At 36.5% G+C, this 22,738-nt stretch overlaps 1 protein-coding gene and 1 pseudogene across 5 annotated transcripts in view; one reads left to right on the top strand and one right to left on the bottom strand.

Annotated features, from left to right (window-relative positions):
• Positions 1–22,738, bottom strand: part of AGTPBP1 (ATP/GTP binding carboxypeptidase 1) — a 168,387-nt gene that overhangs the window by 124,272 nt on the left and 21,377 nt on the right. For all 5 annotated transcript variants that reach the window (XM_024753796.1, XM_024753793.1, XM_024753795.1 and 2 more), the window contains 2 exons: positions 15,071–15,135; positions 3,275–3,399 (listed from right to left, as the gene is read on the bottom strand). In XM_024753796.1, the coding sequence (XP_024609564.1) occupies positions 3,275–3,399; positions 15,071–15,102 (157 nt within the window). In that variant the 5' untranslated portion in view covers positions 15,103–15,135. The remainder of the gene's footprint in view (positions 1–3,274; positions 3,400–15,070; positions 15,136–22,738) is intronic.
• LOC112405415 (NEDD8-conjugating enzyme UBE2F pseudogene) lies at positions 16,778–17,431 on the top strand (annotated as a pseudogene).

A 22,738-nucleotide genomic window follows, 5' to 3' on the forward strand; every position in this document is an offset into this window, starting at 1 on the left:
ATATCGGAAGAGATGCCATCCAGGACTTTCATAGCTAGGGAGAAGTCAATATCTGGCTTCAAAGCTTCTCTCATTAGGGACTAATGCATCTCGTGACTTGAAGTTGAAGCCAATGCACATTTACAATTCCAAAAATTCTAGGGCCCTTAAGAATTATGCTTAATCTACTCTGCCTGTATTGTGTCAATGGAACAATGAAGCCTGGATGACAGCGCATCTGTCTGCAACATGGTTTACTGAATATTTTAAAGCCCACTGTTGGGACCTACTGCTCAGAAAAAAAAAGATTTCTTTCAAAATGGGACTGTTCACTAACAATGTACCTTGTCACTCTGACGAAGAGCTCTGATGAAGATATACAAGATTAGTGTTGTTCTCATGCCTGCTAACACAACATCTACTCTGCAATCCATGGGTCAAGGAGTAATTTTGCCTTTCAAGTCTTCTTACTTAAGAAATACATTTCATAAGGCTATAGCTGTCATAGGTAGTGATTCCTCTGATGGATCTGAGCAAAGTCAGTTAAAAACCTGTAAAGAATTCACCATTCTAGATGCCATTAAGAACATCTGTGATTCATGGGAAGAGGTCAAAACATCAACATAAACAGAAGTCTCAAAGAACTTGATTCCAACCCTCATGGATGACTTTGAGGGATTCAAGACTTCAGAGGAGGAAATAACTGCAGATGTGGTGGAAACAGCAAGAGAACTAGAATTAGAAGTGGATCCTGATGATATGACTGAATTCCTGTAATCTCATGATAAAATATTAACAGATGAGGAGCTGCTTCTTATGGATAAGCAAAGGAAGTGGTCTTGAGATGGAATCTACTCCTTGTGAAGATTGTTGAAGTGACAACAAAGGATTTAGAACACTACAAAAACTCAGTTGATAAAGCAGCAGTAGGGTTTGAGAGGATTAATTCCAGTTTTAAAAGAAGTTCTACTGTGGGTAAAATGCTATCAAACAGCACCACATGCTATAGAGAAATCATTCATGAAAGAGTATGTGTGGCAAACTTCACTGTCTTATTTTAAGAAATTGCTACAGCCACCCCAGCCTTCAGCAAACACCACCTCAATCAGTCAGCCACCTTAAATATTGAGGCAAGACACTCCAGTAGCAAAAAGATTATGACTCACTGAGGGCTTACATTTTAAGCAATAAAGTATTTTTAATTAAGGTATGTACATTTTTTTAGACATATGCTATTGCACACTTAATAGATTACAGTACAATGTAAACATAACTTTAATATCCACTGGGAAACCAAAAACTTCATGTGACTCACCCTATTGCAATATTTGCTTTGTTGCAGTAGTCTGAAATCGAACCTACAATATCTCTGAGGTATGCCTGTAGTTCCACATATGAACCACAGCATATATTATAAATAATTTATTATTGATAATAGTTGTATAATGTAGTTATAATGTCCCAGAGTTTGGCTACATCAAAATTAATTCAACCATTCTCCATAGTTGGATATTTAAGGTTGTTTCTTGATCTTTGACTTTACAAACACTGAAATTAACACCTCCAAATATTCTTTTATATAAGATTTTTATTTCACTCAGATTTCTGAGAGTGGAAGTGTTAAGTAAAATAGCAGGTGCACTTTAAATTTTAATAAACATTGCCAGATTCTTTCCTCCAAAGCTTATAGTAATTATTGCACCACCTACAGTGTATGAGAATACCCTATTTTCCATGCCTTCAACGGCACTGGATATTGTCATTCTCTAATTTCTGCCAATCTAAGTAGTGAGAAATATCTTAGTTGCTTTCATTAGTAATTCCTGACTTTTATGAAAGTAAAGAACCTTTTCATATGTTTACTAGATATTTGCATTTCTTCTTCTTTGAGCTGTAAATTCCTAATCTTTCTCTCTCAAATGGATAGACAACTGGATTATGCTATAAATAATGATGGGACAATCTTTCACTAGTAATTTACACTGTGTTAACTATAAACAGAGTCATTGTATTATACAACCCCAGGGGGCAGTATTCAGGGGCTGGCTCTCCCATTTGTGGGTGGCAGGGTGGGGAAAAGGACAATCTCTGGTAGTGGTATGACTAGGGGCATTTTCAGTAGTGATGTTGGAGTTGGGACTTCTAGACTATGATGGGAAGAGTCTACAGTGGTGAGAGCAATTATACGCAAGTAGTATCTATAGGTTTGGAGAATTTGTTTTTGTTGGGGTGTTTTGTTTTGTTTTAAGGAGTTATTTCGTATGCGAATACAGTGAATATACTTGGTACATCTATCTATCTTTGCACTAATACAGTGACCATCCTCATACATTTACCTTAGTTGATAAGCACAATATTTCAATGACCTACACCTCCAGAATAATGAAATAATAAAAAACTAAATAAATTAAAATAATTGTGAATTGTCTGGATCTTAATTTTAACAGAATGCCTTCAATGTATCACTGTTAAATATAAAGGTAGCTACTGGTTTACCCTTATTTAGAAAAAGAAAAATCAAGGTTTTTTTTAATCAAGCACAGATTTTGGAATCTTAAATTTCTTTTTTAGCTCCTATTGAGGTAATCACGTGGGTTTTATTCAACCTGTCCAAATAATGCTATACTGATATATTTCTTGATATTATAATTGGACTTAATTCATTAATGTTTTATTTGAGATTTTTCAAATTTAGGTTCCTAAGTGCAAAGTTAATACTTTCCTTCTCTTGTACTCTGTCAAGGTTTTGATACCAACTAAGTAGTACTAGCTTCATAAAACAGATAAATTATGCCTAATTACAGACATCATTTACTGAACATTTTTAACATTATTTTTACATGCTTCTCATGTAAATTACATGATAATTACATGATATCTCTTATCTCTATTTCAGAGATGGTGCAGCTAAGTCCTAGAGATTCAAAACTTCCCTAAGGTCACCCAATCACTGAATGACAGGGCTTGCATTTCAAAATGGGGAACAACAGTAATAACCAACATAAAACCTGCCATCTTTTTGTCAACATTCTAGAACAAGTAGTACTGGAATTAGGTGTTGTCTGAAAATTAGGGAAAGGGGGGCATTCATACATAAGTAAACTCATAATCATTTTTTAGAAACAATGCTTTGAAGATCAATTTCTTCCACAGTTATTCACTTTTCTAGTTCTTGAGTCTATGGGAGAAAGTTCAATTTTTACATAACCATGTATTTATCAAAAGTCTGAACATTCTTAGCATCTACTTTTAAAGAATTAAGAAAGCATTCCAAAAACAAGAGATTAAAGTTTACCTTGACTCTGAGCCAGATGAAGAATTTTTGATGTAACATATCTGGCAGTATCTGATTCTGTAGATTCAGTATTGATCTTCTCCAGCTGAGCCAGGAGTCCCACAATCCGAGAGTTATTGGTAAGGCTAAAAAAAGAATGTTACTTTAAATTAGGGCACATTCTACATCAATTGCAAATAAAATACTATAAAGATCAGTGTTAAAAACAAATCAAAACAAAATTCTACCCTTCTAAAAACTTTAAGCATTTACACATGTCACATTTCCTTACTCTTTGTTAGAGCTTAACATTGCTATGTTCTGTTGATTTACATGAGAAACATTCTATTTCAGGAAACCACAAAAGTGCACTCAACCCTATCCAGCAATCTTTTATCACATTCTGACAATTCACCTTTCCACTCTCCAAGCAGACTTTTTACACATCCTATGCTTTCCTCAAAACTCTAACCATCCCTTCTAACCCACTCCATTCTCAGCTAGCACCCTGCTTCATAACTATTATAAAATCAAAAAAGAATATATTCATTTCCCACAAACAGTTTCTTAAATCTCTCTGATTCTCTACCCACATTCTTTCTTCTTTATTCCCATTCATTATACATTTGCATATTTGGTGCTATTCTAGGTACTGCCAACAGTAAACAAAATGAACAAAAATTCCTGCCCCTCAGAGTGAACATTCTAATGGGACAAATTACATAAATAATTATATAGTACGAAGGAGGTAGGAAGCACTATGGAGAAAAGCGGGTTGTGGGAATAAAAGATGAAAGGGTGCGGAAGGTTGCAATTTTAGACAGGGTGGTCAGGGAAAACTTTGAGAGGGTACCATTTAGGGAAAGGCCTGAGAGGAGTAAGAGAGTAAACGGTGCAGACACCCACAGAAAGAGCTGACCAGAAGACAGAGTCACAATCATCAAAACATCAAGGCAGGACCATGCCTGCTGTATTCAATTAAGAGTGAGATGGGGGCTTCCCTGGTGGCGCAGTGGTTGAGAGTCCGCCTGCTGATGCAGGGGACACGGGTTCGTGCCCCGGTCCAGGAAGATCCCACATGCCGCGGAGCGGCTGGGCCTGTGAGCCATGGCCGCTGAGCCTGCACGTCCAGAGCCTGTGCTCCGCAACGGGAGAGGCCACAACAGTGAGAGGCCCGCATACCGCAAAAAAAAAAAAAGAGTGAGATGGCCGCAGCAGACTTAAAGGAGAATAACGGTAAAAGATGAGGTCAAAGTTGAGGGTGGGGTAGAAGAGAGCACAATCATTTAGAGCCTTATAAGCCACTGTAAAAACGTTGACTTTTTGCAACTAGGTGAGACAGGAAGTTTTTGAGAAGAGTGATGTGACCTGACTTGATTTATTTATTTATTTATGGCTGCATTGGGTCTTCGTTGCTGCACACGGGCTTTCCTCTAGTTGCAGCGAACAGGGGCCACTCTTTGTTGTGGCGCACGGGCTTCTCGTTGTGGTGGCTTCTCTTGTTGCAGAGCATGGGCTCTAGGCACGAGGGCTTCAGTAGTTGTGGCTCACGGGCTCTAGAGCACAGGCTCAGTAGTTGTGGCACATGGGCTTAGGTGCTCCACGGCATGTGGGATCTTCCCGGACCAGGGCTTGAACCCATGTCCCCTACGTTGGCAGATGGATTCTCAACCACTGCACCACCAGGGAAGCCCTGACTTGCTTTTAAAAGGCTCTCTTTGGCCGGTATGTTGAGACTCAAAGAACAATCCCTCCACTGGCATGCCTAACCCCAGCCCTTCTTGCATTCCCAATGTATTTGTTCCTTCAAGTAATCTTTCTCTGATTCATCATTTAGCTCTCCCTTTCAACTGGATCATACCCATTGGCACACAATATGATCCAGGAGATCCCACTAGTTACCACCCCATTTCTCTGCTACTCCTTGAAGGAAATGTCTGTACTTGACCTCTCCGTTTCCTCACATGTTCACTTTTTCAAACTACTAGTTTGGCATCTGCACTCTGAGGTCTCCCCAAAACCTCCTGTGGTCACTTCTTTCCTTGTCAGATTCAGAATCTCAGCCCTATCCCAATCAGCTCCTTCTTTCTTCACTTTCTCCCTTGGGCTTCAATGGCTCCATATTCTCCTGATTTTCTTCCTATCGCCACTTCTTTTAGATCGACTCTACTGGCTCCTCCTCCAACAAACCTCTAGATGCTGAGGACCCCCTACAGCTCTATCCCCAGCCTTCTTCCCTTCACTCTCTCCATTCTACTACCCCAAGCAATCTCATCTAACCCCACAGCTGGGGGTTAGATTAAAACTGATATGCTGCCTGGCTCCTACGTTCAACTTCAGCCTCAACCTGCTCCTCTTCCAAATCTTAACTTTCGCAAACTCACATGAAACATCCGTTGCTCAAGACAAAAATCTAGACTCTCTTTCCCATGCCCAGCTCAATATTAGCTCCATCTCTAAAACACCTCAAATCCATCCACTTCTCTCTATCTCTTATCATTATTACTACCCAAGTCCAAGCAATCATCATTTCTCACTTGGCAATTACAGCATCCTAAATAATCTGCTTTCATTCTTGCTGCCCTCATACTGGGATCCAAACACACTGGCCTTCTACCAGTTCCTTGAATATAGCAAGTTTCTTCCCAATCTCAAGATCTTTATATTTGCTGTCCTCTCAACCTAGAGGATAATTTCTGCCGGTTCTTCATATGGCTGGCTCCTTCTCATTTCAGGTTACAACCTGAAGATGTCCCCACTTCTCCACCAGCCCCTCAGCTTCCAATATTAAAATGTGTCCAATGATGTAAGCTTCACAAAGGTAAAGACCTTGCATGTCTTATTCTATATACGTAGTATTTCGAACAGTGGCTAGCACAGAATAGGCAATACCCAGCTATATTCAGAATGAACAAAAAAATGAAGCATATGGAAAACAGTATATTTATACTTTTTTTAGATTAACAACTAGACTCAATGCTTTAAATTTGGAGGTACTTCATCTGAAAAGGTATCTGGAGGATGAAAAAAACATATTGAGCATACTATTTAAGAATGTAACTAAAATAAAATAATACAATATTTCCCAATTTTGCAAATAGCCAGCATTATATGGAAATGAAAATATATATCACTATGTATAAATCTCTAAATGAAAAAACAACAAAATATATACAGTATGATATTAACATAAAGTTTTAAAATATACAAATTCAATACAATATATTCTTGTGTGTGTGTGTGTGTACATATATTTTCCCCTCCCCAACAATGGTATCATTAATATGTTTGTCTATCTTTATTTTCTGTAAACTGGTAGTCGAATTTAAAGGCCTAATCTGATCAAGGCCTGATTTGGTGACATGAATTCTTTGTAAGTGGTACTGTAATCTTCCATAAGGAAGCAAACAGGATCTGGTTATCTTACTTTTGTAATATAAGCAGTCACTGGTTACCACTGCCTAGATCCATTACTTTAGTAGGGGTTGAAAAGCACTGATACTCTACCATTTCCATTCCTTCTACTTCTTACCTAGGACAATTCCATAAAAAGAAAAATCCCTTATTTAATTATCCAGAGGTATAATTCATCAAATAAAAGCAAAATAAATGCTGGATTTTTAATTTATCTTTATTTACCAGTTTTCAGAAGAATGAGTTCATTTCCAAAAGTCCTCCCCAAGTAATCAATGAAGTATTTTGATTTCATGTATCAATATGTACTCAGATTTAAACGCATATGATACATTTTATCCACTGTAGTTATTAACGCTCAAATTGCCCCACCTTTGATCAATGGGAGCCTCTTCGTGTGGGCTCCCAAGTCCTTTTGTTATGATCCTAGTCTTTGATAGGTTCCTGGATTTTGATATAACAAGACTGTTATTAGGCCAGCAGTTCTCAGTATATGCTCTACAAAACTGAGTACTTGAGGCTCTTTCAGAAAATCTGTGAGGTCAAAAACTATTTTCATAAGAATACTAAGACACTATTTACCTTTGACACAGTATTGACATTTACATTGTTGATCTGAAGGCAATGGTGGATAAAGTGCTGGCACATGATACAATCAAAACAGTGACACCAAACTGTAGTCACTGTGTGATAACTAGCAGTCACCATGTTCTTCACCAACATGCACTCACAGTTAAAAACAAAAATGCCAGTTTCACCTATGAGTATACATTTTTTAATATTCTGTGTGCACATAAGACATTTCAGCTGCACAATGAAATAGGATGGTTGAGGGAAAACACTTGTGTGGTAGTTTAAACTGCAAGCTGAACTAGTTACTTTTTCCATAGAACATCATTTTTACTTTAAAAAAACAACTGACAATGATTATTTGCACTGGGGTATTCTGGAGTACATTTTCTTGGCAATAAACAAAATGAGTCTATCATTTCAAGGAAACAACTGATAGATTTGTTACCAATGATTAAATGTGAACTTTCAAGCAAAAATTAGAATCTTGGAAAACAAAGATCTACCATCATGACCTTGACAGCTTCCCCCTTCTTAAAGAATTTTCTGATAAAATCACTGGTGATATTAGTAAATGTAATTTTTTCAAACTGTGTAATAAATATTGTCAATATTTAGAAGGTCTGCATAACTCACTGAATCAATATGTTCCAAATACTGACCAATGTGTGATGTTACAAATTCAGACATGGGAAAAAGAACCAGTCAATATGCAAAAGAGACCAATGGATTTTAATGTAAAAGAAAATTAAAAGTTCACATATGTGGTTTCTGACTCCACAGTGCAACTAACCTTTAAGGAACTACCACTTATCAAGTTTTAGTGTAATATCAAAGAACATCCACTTCAATTTGAATTTCAAACAATATGGCTTTATTTCTAAAGTACATTGTTATTCAGAAATGTTTATTCCTCACCTATAATTATTACTCTTGCTTTAATCACATTTTTACTGTTTCTCTCCAAATACTGAACACACAACTTTATTTTCCTCCATCATAAATCAAAGGACAATTAGCCACAATTATCTGAAAAGGCCTTTTATTCAACTATTCCTTCCTTTTCTAAATATATACCTATGTGAGCCCATATTGTAGCCATATACATTAACAACATGAATACTCATTAAAACATATATGTACATACATATAACATATGTGTGTACTATAAACAATATGTATACTGATGTATGTATGACAGTTTGAACTCAGAAGCAGATAAGAGAATCTAGCTGTCTTCCATTAAACCAGACATTAAAGAGATTTGCAAAAATTTAATAAATCATGCCACCTTCTAAATATTTTTGATAATTTAGTTATTTTAACATAAAATATTACTATGTTATTATGCAATGGGTTTATTACTGTTATTTTTAAATGAAGTAATAAAATTTTTTTAATTTCTCAGTTTTAATTTATAATATGGTAAATATCAATAGATTAAAAATAACGCACATTCAACAAAAGCTTTCACGAGTCATTAATTTAAGAGCACAAGGGGGTTCTTAGACAAAAAGTTTGAGAACTGTTGTTCTCAACTTATCTTGCACATTTTGTTCTCTGATCTGGAATCGACCCTTTCTCCAAAAAGCCCTGGTTCTTTTTGGTAAGAAATGGTATTAAGACACCACAGTCTGCATACTAGAGAGCAAATACATCTTTAAAAACAATTCTGTAACCTAGATTTAAGAAAAATTTGCATTATGGAAACCAGGATTCTGAAATTTAATAATTGAGTGGGTTTTTTTGTTTAGTTTTCTCCAGTTATTTTTCTCTTAAAGGTCATCTGTTAGCATTTTTCAGTAGCTAATAAAACATTTACTATTAAAAATATTCAAAAACATACAAAACACACTGACCATAACACATGCTCTGTTCCATTCCAAAGTAAGAGTTTGAATTTTAAATTAAATTACACCACTATCAAAGTAAAACAACTTGCAACTAAGTGATTTCTTTCTAAGAATCATGCTCTTACAAATTATAGATGGATAGATGCATGAATTTTTTGAAGGACGGCAAACAAATGGAAATTAAGAACGTAGGCAAGTTGATTTCCCTATTTTTACTTTTCTCATTGACAGAATAAAAACTGGACGAAATATTCCAAGCCACCCCCAACTCAGCTCTAAAAATTTAAGGCTGCTGACACTAATGTTGAGAGAACTGCAGGGTGAACACCAGAGGGCACCTCTACCTACTGAATGATTTTTAGACTTTGGAAAATCCAAGGATAAAGGTAAAAACAAAAGCTATACAGCTATTCAATGAGTGATCTGAGCTACACAGCAGAGCAGAAAATTGTTAAATAAAGAGGCTCAGACAAGGATTTATCTTCCCTGCCTTGCCCTATTTTTAGATGAATCAAAATGAGACCAAGACCAACCCCGGGAGGTTCCATTTATAACTGCTAATGTTAATTACTTTATAGTAAAAAAATCATGGAATTGAAAATATGATCAATGTGAAATATATCAAATCGAGTTAACTTTCCAATGTATATTTTAAACTATCACTCAAATATTTGTTTCACTGTAGTGGTCTCCTACTGCTTTTGATTCTTTGAGTTTACATCCAGCCTTACAGCTATTTCCCTAAAAACATAATTCTTTTGTATGTTACAAAAGTCTCAATGGTGTATAGATATTACCTTGCAACAGATAATTTCCCAAGCAAGTGCAAGGGCTAAAGAACCTATCTTCACATTATAAATAAATTTTATTACCTTTTCATCTTAAAATGTAAATTGAATACAGATAGTAAACATCTTCATAAATAAGATATAAACATCTGACAGCAAAAAATTCATTAAAATATATCAAAGTTTTAGACTTAACCAAGACTCATAGTAATAAAGATTTAATTTCAAACCATATAGTTTTATGTCCAAAATATACACATTATCTTTCAGAAATGGTTGTTCCTCATTTATAACTCTTTATTTTTATTACTTTTGCTTTAATCATGTTTTTATTGTTTCTCTCCAAATACTGATCACAAATCTTTACTTTTCTTTATCGTACAGCAAAGGACAATGAAAAATAGAAATTTCACTACCATTCCTTTATAGAAATAGTTAAATATTTAAATATGTAAGTTTGGAAAATAATATTCTAAATGGAAGAGAACAATACTTCTCTAACTACTTCTAAGATAATAATTAAACACAATAAAGGCTTCTTTAACAATAAATGTAGCTCAATAGTATCAAGGGATTTGTTAAAGAAAACCAATAAAAGTTTGTTAAAAATTTAAATAACCTGAATTTATACCAGTGTCAACAATAATTAAAGTTATCCTTTAAATTTCTTCACCAAAGTTAACTAAATGCTAATTATTTTATATTCATTATTTTTAAAAATTTCTCCGGTCATGTTCTAGTGGGATTTTAGGTAAGTGCATATGGCTAACTTCTAACTTTAACTTTCCCCCAATATTTGTTCTCTCTTTTATAATAACAAGAGTTTTAGTCAGGCCTATTCCAACTCTGTTAAAACCACATTTCTCAGCCTCACTTTATACTCTTAAAAATTATTAGGGACACCCCTCAAAGAGTTGTTATTTGTATGGGAAATAGGGATAAACCTGAAAAACCAGTGCACTGAAAACTACAAAATACTAGTGAGAGAAGTTAAAGAAGATCATAAATACAAGAGAGATATATCATGTTCAAGAGTAAGAAGACAATAGTGTTAAGATATCAATTCTCCCCAAAGTGATCTACAGAATCAAGGCAATCCCAATCAAAATACCAACAGGCTGTCATGTAGAAATTGTCAGACTGATGCTAAATTCATATGGAAATGCAAAGAACCTAAAATAGGCCAAACTTTAGAAAAAAGAAAAGGTTGGCAGACCAACACTATCTAAATCTTGAGACTCGTTATAAAGCAACAATTATCCAAGCAGTGAGGTATAGGCACTAAGATAGACATGTTGATCAACGGAACAAAACAGAGTATGAGAATAGACCTACACATCCACAAATAATGGATTTTTGATAAAGGTACAAAGGAAACTCAGTGAAGAAAGGATAGTCTTTCTAAAAATGGTGCTGAACAACCAGATATCCATATGCACAAAAAAAAAGAACTTCTACCCATACCTCACACCATATATAAAAATTAACTCAGAAAGGAGCATAGTCCTAAATGTAAAATCTAAAACTATAAAAACTTCTAGAAGAAACATAAGAGAAAACATTGGTAACATGGGTTATGCAAATATTTCTTAGATGCAACTCTAAAAGCATAATCCATAAAAGAACAAATAAGCAAATGGAAATCATCTAAATTTGAAACTTCTGATCTTAAAAGATACTGCACAGAATATGAAAAGACAAGACTGGAAGAAAATGTTTGCAATTCAAATATCTGATAAAGGACTTGTACCCATAATATATTAAAAAATTCTAAAACTCAACTATTAAGAAACACTGTAATTTCAAAAATTGGAAGATTTGGAAAGATATTTCACCAAATAAGTGCATGAAAAGATGCTCAACAACATGTCATTAGAGAAACGCAAATTAAAATCACAATGAGACACCAATACACCCCTATTACAATGGCTACAATTTTAAAAGAATGATCATAAGAACTTAAGAATTTAAAAAGAATGACCATACCAAGTGTTGGTGAGAATGTAGAACTAGAACTTTCATACACTGCTGCAGGGAATAGAAGATGGTATTAATGTCTTTGTAAAACAGATTGTTGGCAGTTTCATAAAAAGAAACACAGACCTACCATATGCTTCAGCCATTCCAGTCCTAGGTATTTAGCTAATAGAAAATAAAGTATAAGTCCAAAAATGCTCAAAATAAAGTGTAAGTCCAAAAATGCTCATGTAACAACCAAAAACTGGAAACAACCCAAATGTCCAAAAGTTGAATGGATAAACAAATTGTGGTATATCAACACAATGGAATACTACTTACTAATCAAAAAAGGTATGATAGCAAGAAATGATTCTCAAAAATAATTGCCCTGAATCAAAGAAGGCATACCCACACCCCTACCTTCTACCTCCACCCCCACCCCCAAAAAAGACATACTGTATGGTCCCATTTATATTAAGTTCTAAAAAAGCCAACACGTCTGTAGTGACAGAAAGCAGATCAATGGTTGTCTGGAGTGAGGGATGGGGTGGGAGAGAAAGATTACAAAAGGGCACCAGGAGACATTTGAGCATGATAAATATTTTCAGTATTTTGATTGAGAGGATAATTCCAGTTATACATAGGCCACACTTACCAAACTGTACTCTCTATATACAGCTTGTTGGAAGATGATTATATCTCAATAAAGCTGTTTAAAAATTCATAGGTACTGTTGGTGTAGTGGATAAGGCAGAAACTAAAGAAGAGTGGTTAGAGAGTGTGAAATGAGATGTAGATTTCATTTATAGGCTATTTCAAAATTTTTGTCTTTTGAGGAAATCAGATAAATTGAGTAGTAACAGAAGAGCAGAGTCTAAATATTGGAAAGCCTAGATCATGTTTAAATGATAAGGAATGGAGGAGTTAAAGATTCAATACAGAACAATACTAATGATTAAAAGACCCTGAGAAGGAAAGAGAGAGGTGAAATCTAGAACACAGGTGACAGTATTAGTCTTTAACAAAAAACAGACACATCCTCTGTTGCAGTAAATAACAGGAGGGTAAACAGAGGATAGAATCAAGTAAAGGGGAGTATGCAAATTTTGTGTAAGAAATATAAGGATAATAAACTGTTTTATCTCTATGATATCACAGAGAAGGTCAACTGCTGAGGGTATGTATATGATACATCTGAGGATTTCAAAGATTTGAAAGGTATGAAGAAAGTGTAAAACAGTCATTAAAAAAATTGAGAGGGCTTCCCTGGTGGCGCAGTGGTTGGGAGTCCGCCTGCTGATGCAGGGGACGTGGGTTCGTGCCCTGGTCCGGGAAGATCCCGCGTGCCGCGGAGCGGCTGGGCCCGTGAGCCATGGCGGCTGGGCCTGCGCGTCCGGAGCCTCTGCTCCGCAGCGGGAGAGGCCACAGTAGTGAGAGGCCCACGTACCGCAAAAAAAAAAAAAATTGAGAAAATGAGCTTTATAGAGAACCATGATAGTAAGATTACTGATCAATAATGATCCATAATTTTTAGCAATATCTTCCAAGTTAGTTCATCCTCCAACATCATTCAGCTGCTCAGTAAAGGTCTACCCAGGGAAAGGACTTCGTCTGGTATGTGTGATGAAATAATACAAAGTGAGGTAAAAACATTTCAGGTATTCCAAGAGTGTAATGATGAACAATGGATTCTACACTAGGTAAGAGAGGAAGAGATGACAAAAGTCAATAGCTCAGAGCTCTGGATAAGGCAGAACTCTTTGCAGTACAGCCACTTGAACAAGTGAGCTAGAAAGGTAAAAGATTTTTGTTGGAAAATGAAAAGTCTGAATTAGTACTTTGAAAGGAGAGTTTTGCTGGTGATAACATTTAGGGCATGAACATGATGATGTAGAGTAGGGAGTAGAGAAAAATTCTGCTTCTTGTATCTTATAAAATTTTCATTACTTGATTTCTCACCACCCACTCACATGGTCTTTAAATCTGCCAATCTAATCCATCCAATTACAGTCCTTGCATAAACTCAGCAAGTATCAATATTCTACCCAATCCTCCAGATTTGCTAAAAAGTCAGAAAGTCTCAAGCCAGCCTTGCCTCTTCAAGTCCATATCACACAATAAACACCTATTTATGAGGATCCTGTTTTCTAACTCTATGGACCTCACAATTTAACACTTCACTGTATACTGGTTAAACCACTATACTGCATTTGTTCAGGTGCTTTCATGAGGTTATAAGCTTCGTGTAAAAAGAGAATAGGGCTCAATTCTTCAGAACATACTCAACACCCATTTTCTGCAAAGCACTGTGTTTAAGTGTTATATTTATGTTTCTTTTCTATTCTCAAAGATTCAGTGCTGGGTTAGGTACATGAGAGTGTCTAATAGATATCTCACAGTTGAGAAATAAATCTAAAAGGGGCAAAAAAATAAACTAAAAAGAGCATCTATAGAAGCCTTTAAAGACAGAAAGAATATCATAAGTTTTCTGTGGAAATGGATGTGCTTTGATCAAGTCTTATGTAAGGAAAAAAATTCAGTGGCCAGACAATATGTAAATAAGTGAGCACAGCTGTATTCCAGTAAAACCTTATTTACGTACACTGAAATTTGAATTTCATATAATCTTCATATGTCAGAAAATATTATTCTTCTTTTTATTTTTATTCCCAACCATTTAGAAACGTAAAAACCACTCTTAGCTCATAGGCCACACAAAAATAAGAAGTAGGCCAGATTTGACCCATGTGTCCTAGTTTGCTGACTCCTGCTTTAACTGAAAAGTTAAACATTAATAAATATTAATAAAATAACATAAATATAACACACTATATTTAAACAAATATTTCTTAAAGTAAAAAGTTTCAAATGATCACTTCATGCATTATTTCTGTAATTTATACATACTGGTATTTAAAATTGCAGAACCAGGGCTTCCCTGGTGGCATAGTGGTTAAGAATCCACCTGCCAATGCAGGGGACACGGGTTTGAGCCCTGGTCCGGAATATCCCACATGCTGCGAAACAACTAAGCCCGTGCGCCACAAATACTGAAGCCCACACACCTAGAGCCCATGATCTGCAACAAGAGAAGCCACCACAATGAGAGGCCCGCGCACAGCAATGAAGAGTACCCCCCACTCGCTGCAACCAGAGAAAGACCACAAGCAGCAACAAAGACCTAACTCAGCCATAAATAAATAAATAAATAAATAAAAATAAAATTGCAGTACCTTTTCTCTGGTATCACTTTTAACTTGCTCATCTTGAATTACTTCATTTCACCATTGCAGATAATCTGAAAAGAAAACAAAAGTTAATGATATTAAACACACAATTCTGTTTTCTATATATTAGATGTCATAAAAGCCATACAACTGAAAGTTTTTATCATGGGCAACATAATACTGGACACCACAGGAGGATGTTTGAGTTTTATGTGCTTCTGGCAGGTCACTTCAATGCGCAATCTGTGACTATTAAATTACCTAAAATCAGCCAGTAAAATGTTATCAAAAATCTTAGTGCTACAAAAATGCAAAAATTTAACATAACACAATTTATGATATAGTACCAAGATTTCTTTTCAGATAATTCAAATTATCCTTCCTGTTCTAATACTCCACCTTAAAATACTCAAACCAATCACAGCATCATGGGATTAGTGTATTGTCCACCATTCATAGAGCAGTGCAATACTGGTAAATATGTATGATTATTTCTATATGAAAACACCTTAATCAAAAACAAACTGTTTAGACAACAGAGCAAAAACCTTCTAAAACATCATCTCATTTAATATACTTACGCATATTTTCCCTCAATCAATACAGGTTTCATCTTTAGAAAGTGCATATTACACTTTTAAAACCTTAAATCTTTTTTTTTTTAATAGAAGGAACCTAATATAGGAATTGGTCACATGAGTGTTGAAAGGCTAGCAAGCAAAAGAGGAAACCTAGGGAGGTTCAAGATAAAGAGTTGCAGAAAGCAGTTACCACCCTGGGCTGCAAGGACAAGAGGGAGAAGGGGTTTAAAACCCTAAATCTCAATTCACACAATTTTTATAATTTTTCAGATTTATTTTACAACTATTCACCCCCCAAAAAAAAAAAACCCTAGATATCTTTTAATTTTACATAGCAGTGCTTATTAATGAAGCAGAATTTTGTGGCATCACAAGAAGTTTAAAAATTACTGCCAATTCAACAAGTTACATTCTTATGCAATATTTAGTAATGCTACATTTAAAAGAAAACAAACATGCAAAAAAAGAGACTTCAAATTGTTTAATATAATAGATTTAGAAGATATAGGGCTTCCCTGGTGGCGCAGTGGTTGAGAGTCTGCCTGCCGATGCAGAGGACACGGGTTCGTGCCCCGGTCCGGGAGGATCCCACATGCCGCGGAGCGGCTGGGCCCGTGAGCCATGGCCGCGGAGCCTGCGCGTCCGGAGCCTGTGCTCCACAGCGGGAGGGGCCACAGCAGTGAGAGGCCCACGTACCGCAAAAAAAAAGAAGATATAGATATTCTGGATGTAGTTCTTCAACAACAAAGAACTTTTACATTAACAAAATAAACATGAATTTTTTTCATTTTTCTAATTACCTCAATTATGAAAGAGGAAACATGTATTTAAGGTTATGTACAAAAATTACATAGGCTGTTTTTAAGGTAGATAAGAAATTTTTAAATGCTGTTTTTTTCTTTTAATTGACTTTTTTAATGACTACCAAGTCAAAGTAACTTTTTCCAATTTCCAAATTAATTAAGGGGTGTCTTCAAAAGTGCTGCTGCTGCCATAAACAGAAGTTAATTAAGCTACTTCTACTTGTTGAACAGTATGACTTTCTCTAAAACTAAATTAACAGCAAGCCCACCTCAGGAGGTGAGGGGCCACATCTCGCCTGTCTCGGGAGCCCAGGGTAAAGAGAGCAGTAATGCTGACGTTGGCAAGCATACAGAAGCGAGATGATGGGTCTCAAAGGGTCCCGGACATCAGCCATAGCCTCCAACTCTGCTCGGAGGGCTTCTATGAGAGACATGCTGCTTGTTAAAGAGGTTGCTTGAAATGAAGCTAATTTATAATACGTTGCACATGTAAAGTGCATTTTTCTGATCCAAACAAGCTTCACTGTTTTCAGCAAACTGTAACTCCAACCTCGCAAAGTGAAATGCTTGACCAGGATCACTGGTAAAATATGTCGAAGTTTACTAAGAGAACATTCAGTTGATGGCACCGGCTGGGCTCCCATGAGGACATGGAAGGATGTTGTTTCGGGATTAAACTCTGTTTACTGATCCTCTCAATTCTGATGTTCCACTGAATCATGAAGCTGCAGAACATCGTCTGTGGGACAAGGAGGACTTGGGGAATAAAGTTGAAGACTACACGAAGCGTTACGCCAGATGATAGGAGCAGAAGGCTGCAGGGCTCATAGGCTGTGTGTTACACATCTGTCTCCAACTTAAAAGGAAGCCCTCCTCCCGTCATGAAGCTCCCTCTCAGTCCCACTGGTTGTCCAAGTCCTGTGACCATGTTGTCCTGAGGAAGAACCTCTTCACAACTGCCCATTGTAGTTGGAGAGTTCTACATAAATACAGCAAGAAAATGTGTTTGAAGTTCTAAAGGGTTGCCTCCTTACCTTAACATATTTACTTTTTTGAAACTGTACTAAATAGGCCTCTGCTGAGATTCCTGAGAAGTTGTAATGAACTCAGAATTGAGCCTAGAGCTTGCTTCTTCCCTTTTTCCCAGACAAAATCGGTTCCCTGTACAAGTGATGCTATCGATGTGCTCAGCATAGCTTGCAGACTGGTGATAAGAAATCCGTTACAAACTGTGATTGGATGTAAATTCTTAGCCCTTTCCTAGATGTCATGAAGCTTCCCGGAATGTATAGAGTCATTCACTGTAGATCTCTACTGAAATGTGCATTGTATGTAATGTGAGTATATTTGGAACAGATTCGTAATTTGTACAATTTAATGCTTTAATTATTTTTTTCTATTGTCATTTAGTTTGTATTTTCATTGTATAGAGCCAACAGAAGGATGTTAGGTCAAGCAACTACTGAAGACAAATACAAAGAAAATACAAAAGAAGGAAAAGAAGTGCATTTCACTAAGCCAATATGTCCCTTACAGTCAGTTTTTCTTGCTGAAGTCTGATGCCACAGTACTTCAGAGAAAAAGAAAAGCCTTCTTTTTGCTTTGACAGTTTGTGTTCATTACAGTATGGTGTAACAGAAAGAGCAGGAACCTAGAAGCAGAAGTGTTGCATCCCACAAAGTTTTGTGGCTTTGCCAACCAAGTGTGACAAAGCAAGAAAGGGACAAAGAAGCTGAGACCGTATGCAAGGGAGGCTGGAAAGTCCAAGATCAAGGTGCTGGCAGTTATAGTGACTGGTGAGAATTGGCTACGTGGTTCATAGACCCCCATCTTCTCACTGTGTTGTGGCATGGGGGAAGGGGCCGGGGGTTCTCTTAGGTGTCTTATAGGTACACTAATTCCATTCATGAGAGCTCCACCCACATGACCTAATCACCTACCAAGGCCCGCCTCCAAACACTACTGCTGCACTGGGCATTAGTTTTCAAAAAACAAATTTTTAGGGACACAACATTCAGTCTGTGGCACTATCTGAATCACTTTTATGATCTGACCTACCTCATATTTACTTTAAAATATTTCAGGAGGTTAGGAAAAATGGACACTTTAACAGAGCTTAACAGTGGTTACCTCTGGGCATGGGGGTGAGTGGAATAGGGGGCTGGAAAGCAAGGTGATAGTGGAAAAAAGATCTTTGATTTCTTATGTTTCGCCATACTGTTTTACCTTCTTATTTTGAAATTATTATAAATTCACAGGAAATTGCAAAGATAGTAGAGAGAGGTCCCGTGTTCCCTCTCTGTTTCACCCAACAGTTATATGACATTTTATGCTAACTCTAGCACGGTATCAAAGCCAGGAATTTGATATTCATACAACATGTTTCTCTAGTTCTATGTCATTTTATTGCATGTGTAATTTATGTAACTACCATGTTTTGCTATATTTTTTAAATATTAGAAAGCATGTATTTACTTGAATAATTAACTTTAAAAAGATGATGAAAATCACTGTAATCTCAAAATTCATTCATTTAACAAACATTAATGGCTACATAGTTTCCACTGTGTATGGCCAAAGAAAGTACTTCCAAGAAGGAGCATTTGATATAGCTGATCACTCTCTCTTCTTGCAAATACTTTATTTATATGACCATATTTTGTTTTCTGCCTACCTCACTGCCACCCCTTCTTAAGTTTCCTTTACTAGAATGCCCCAGTGCTCAGTTCTTGTCCTTTTCAACTCCAGTCTCTTCCTTGGTGATCTCATCCAGTCTCATGACTACTCCACATCTCCACTTGGCTCTCTAATAATATCACAAACTCAACATATATAAAACTAATCTGACTTTCCCTTCCCTTCCCAATGTGCTCTAACCTCAGCTTTCCCCAACTGTAGTTAGAGACAATTCTCTCTCTCCAGTTGCTCAGTCTACAACCTTAGCGTCCTTCTTGACTCCTGTTTATTTTACATCCCACATCCAACCCATGAGGAAGTCCTGATAATTCTGCTTTCAAAATATATCCAGACTCCGATCACTTCTCCACATCTATTACCATGGTTGGGCCACTGCCCTTATCAGTCTCCTTTCACTCTATTCTCAACACAACAACCTGACTGATCCTTTTAAAAACTTGAAGAGAAAAAAAAAAAAAAAAAGCCGCAGATAAATCTTACCAGCACTCTGCTCAAAGCCCAGCAATGCTACCCATTTCAATGACATTAGGGACCCTAAGGGAATACCCCAGCCCTTCCCTCACTAACCTCATCTCCTACCTACAACTCTTCTCCTTTACACTGCTCTAGACACACTGGCTGGGCTTCCTTGCTTTCCACCAACATGCCAGGCTCACTCTCGCCTTTGCCCAACCTGTTTCCTTTGCCCAGAATGTTCTACCAGATATCCCAATGACCAACCAACTCCCAAACTTCCCTTGCCCAAGTATCACCTTTTCAATAAAGCCTATCCCAACCATCCTATTTAATACTTTAAATCGCTTCCAGACCCTGGCATACCCACTGCCCCTTGCCTCAGTTTACTTTATCTTTTCCCAGAGCACTTACCACCTTCTATGACAGGATGGTTCAAAAGTATCAGAACACACTGAAAACCGTACTACTCAATAATAACTGATTATAATTGAACAGGTGTCAAAACAAATTTTTAAGGGAACAGTTTATTTCCATGTACTTATAAATGCTCAATATATGGCCCTATCACACCACATACATCAATCCTGTACTCTACTTTATCCCAGACTCTTAGCAGCTTATCACCACTGGTGACTACAAAAGAACCACAATGGGTTCCTTCATTTCCTGAAGGTTTTGAGGAAAGCAGCAACAACCCAAGGTTCTTGATATAATCACATAAGTCACGTAGTTTAATATCTAATACCTTGGTGGTTACTTACTTGACTCTTTTTAATCACCTTGTAAACTAGACAATTTAACTCTGTGTACTATTTATTATCTATTTCTCTCCACTGGAATTAAAGTTCCCTGAGGGCAGAAATCTTTGTTTTGCTCACTGTCTCCCAAGTACCTAGAACAGTGCCAGCACATTGCAGGTGGTAAATAAATTTCTGAATGAACAAAATTTTGAGAAAATTTTACTACACAAATAAGAAATCTTCATTTTTAAAAATCCAACAATATGGTAGATATATTGGCATGCAATATCTAGCTCAATTTCTCTCCAGTGTGCCTTCCTGTACTACAGGAACGTGAAAGCTTTCCAAAAAAAAAAAAAGTATTTCCCAAACTCTCCTGCAGCTAGGGTTCCAGATGTTTTCCTCAATTTCATCATTTATGAAATTTATTAGACTGAAAGTCAGAAAAAGGCCACTTGATCCCACAGGTAAGTACCAACTTAAACGTGCTTAGTTCTTCTACAGCAGTGTATGGAGAGGTCCCAAAGTCTAGTCCAGGGTTTCTCAAAGTGGGGTCCAAACTGAATTCTTTGAGAGCTCATGATGGGAGGGGGTTCTTTTTTCCTTCTCTTTTACTTTTGTGCACCAAGCAGTGGCAGCATCATTAATGATTTTGTTACAAATCAGCTGTGTGTGATAGTACACAGTAGGGCCATGTTCATTTGGTTAGAGTTGGCCTTGATAATTGAAGACTGCAGGACACAGGGAGAAGGTAATAGGCTAATGACTATCAGCCTCTCCCTCTCAAATTGTGTCCCCTAATCTCCCCTTGTGCACTGCTAACTGCCTTATAGGAGCAAACAAACTCTGCAAGTGTAATGAAAAACTGGAGGGAAATTTTACTTTTAATGAAAAAAACTTTATACCCAGTTGCCCCCATTCCTAACGCTTTGCTATTGGTCTGAACATTCCAAAATGTGGACTAAATAAATTACCAGGGACTTCTACTGTGAAATGTTTGGACTTTTTGTGATTTTCTCAGTTAATTGTTTGGTATGCCCTTATGTCTCACACATTACCATTTGTAATTTACAAATATGCCTGATAATCCAATGTGGCAATTTTTGAGGCTGAGGTGTGAAAGGAAGGTCAGTGGACAATTCTGGTAAGATTAGTAATGAAGAGTTGTATCTTGCAAGTCATTTCACTAAGTTAATGCAACAAGAGACACACACAAAAAACATATCCTTCTAATGAAAACTACTTATCAATGGATTTATACAATGAAATATCCTGTTCCATTTTGTGTTGTCTGTGGAAAAAGCGTTTCAAGTGCAGCAATGGCTCCAGCAATATTCAAAAGACATAGCTGCAAATTATAGTCATTTGACACGTTAAAGATATTAATGGGATCTTAAAATAAGCATAATAAAGCTTTTGCTTTAAAAAATAACATATAATAAAAAGGCTGAGGTAGCAAGTTATATAGTAGCAGATCTTATTGACCAGAAAAAGGAAAGCCACCTCAATTGCTGAGAACCTAATACAGCCAGAATGTAAAATTATGCTGAGTGAAATGTTTACATGATATGCAATAAGAGAAATTTTTAAAGTTCTACAGTACAATAACAGTAAGGTAAGTCAATGTATTGACATGTCATGTGATGTTAAAGACCTACGTGATAACAGGAAAACAAGTTTCTCTAACCAGATTGATGAGCCAACAGAGTTCATCATCTGTAATATTTATAAGATTACATTATATATTTATAGATTTTATAAGATTTGAAAATGGTGAAATCAAGAAAACTTTTTTTTGCTACAGAGTGCTGCCCAAAGCCAGCAAAGGACAGGATATTTAATGTTTTGTCCTCTGTCTCGAAACAAAAGGTCCATCTTGGAGGAACTATGTTGGCATCTGTGCTGAAAATGTCCCATCAATAGCTGGCTCCATGTGAAGATGTGCCACTATTGTTTAAACTCCCCCCACACGTCGAAAAAAAAACCCAAAAAACAAAAGCCTGACTTCTCAACACAGTGTTTTCTTCACAGAGAATTGCTAGTGTCAAAAGCTCTGGAAGATGAAATGAAAAAGTTCTATTTGAAGCTACAAAAAATGATTGACTTTATTAAACAAAAACCTGTTTACTCAAAAATGTTTAAAGAGCTGTGTGAAAACCTGGACAAAGAGCACATAAATCTCCTGCTCCATGCAGAAGTCCAGGGGCTTAGCAGATGAAGAGTTCTCAACAGGACATCGGAGCCGAATGGTGAGCTGCAGGGGTACGTTCGCAAACACAGTAGGCCAGATTCTGCTAAGTGCTCAGAGGATGAAGAATGGCTACTGAAACTAGCCAACTTAGCAAAGATTTGTTATCACATGAAACAAATGAACCACTCTCTGCAAGACCTTAAAGA

This window comes from Neophocaena asiaeorientalis, unplaced genomic scaffold, assembly GCF_003031525.2.
Source record: "Neophocaena asiaeorientalis asiaeorientalis breed wild unplaced genomic scaffold, Neophocaena_asiaeorientalis_V1.1 scaffold220, whole genome shotgun sequence".
Classification (NCBI taxonomy): domain Eukaryota; kingdom Metazoa; phylum Chordata; class Mammalia; order Artiodactyla; family Phocoenidae; genus Neophocaena; species Neophocaena asiaeorientalis.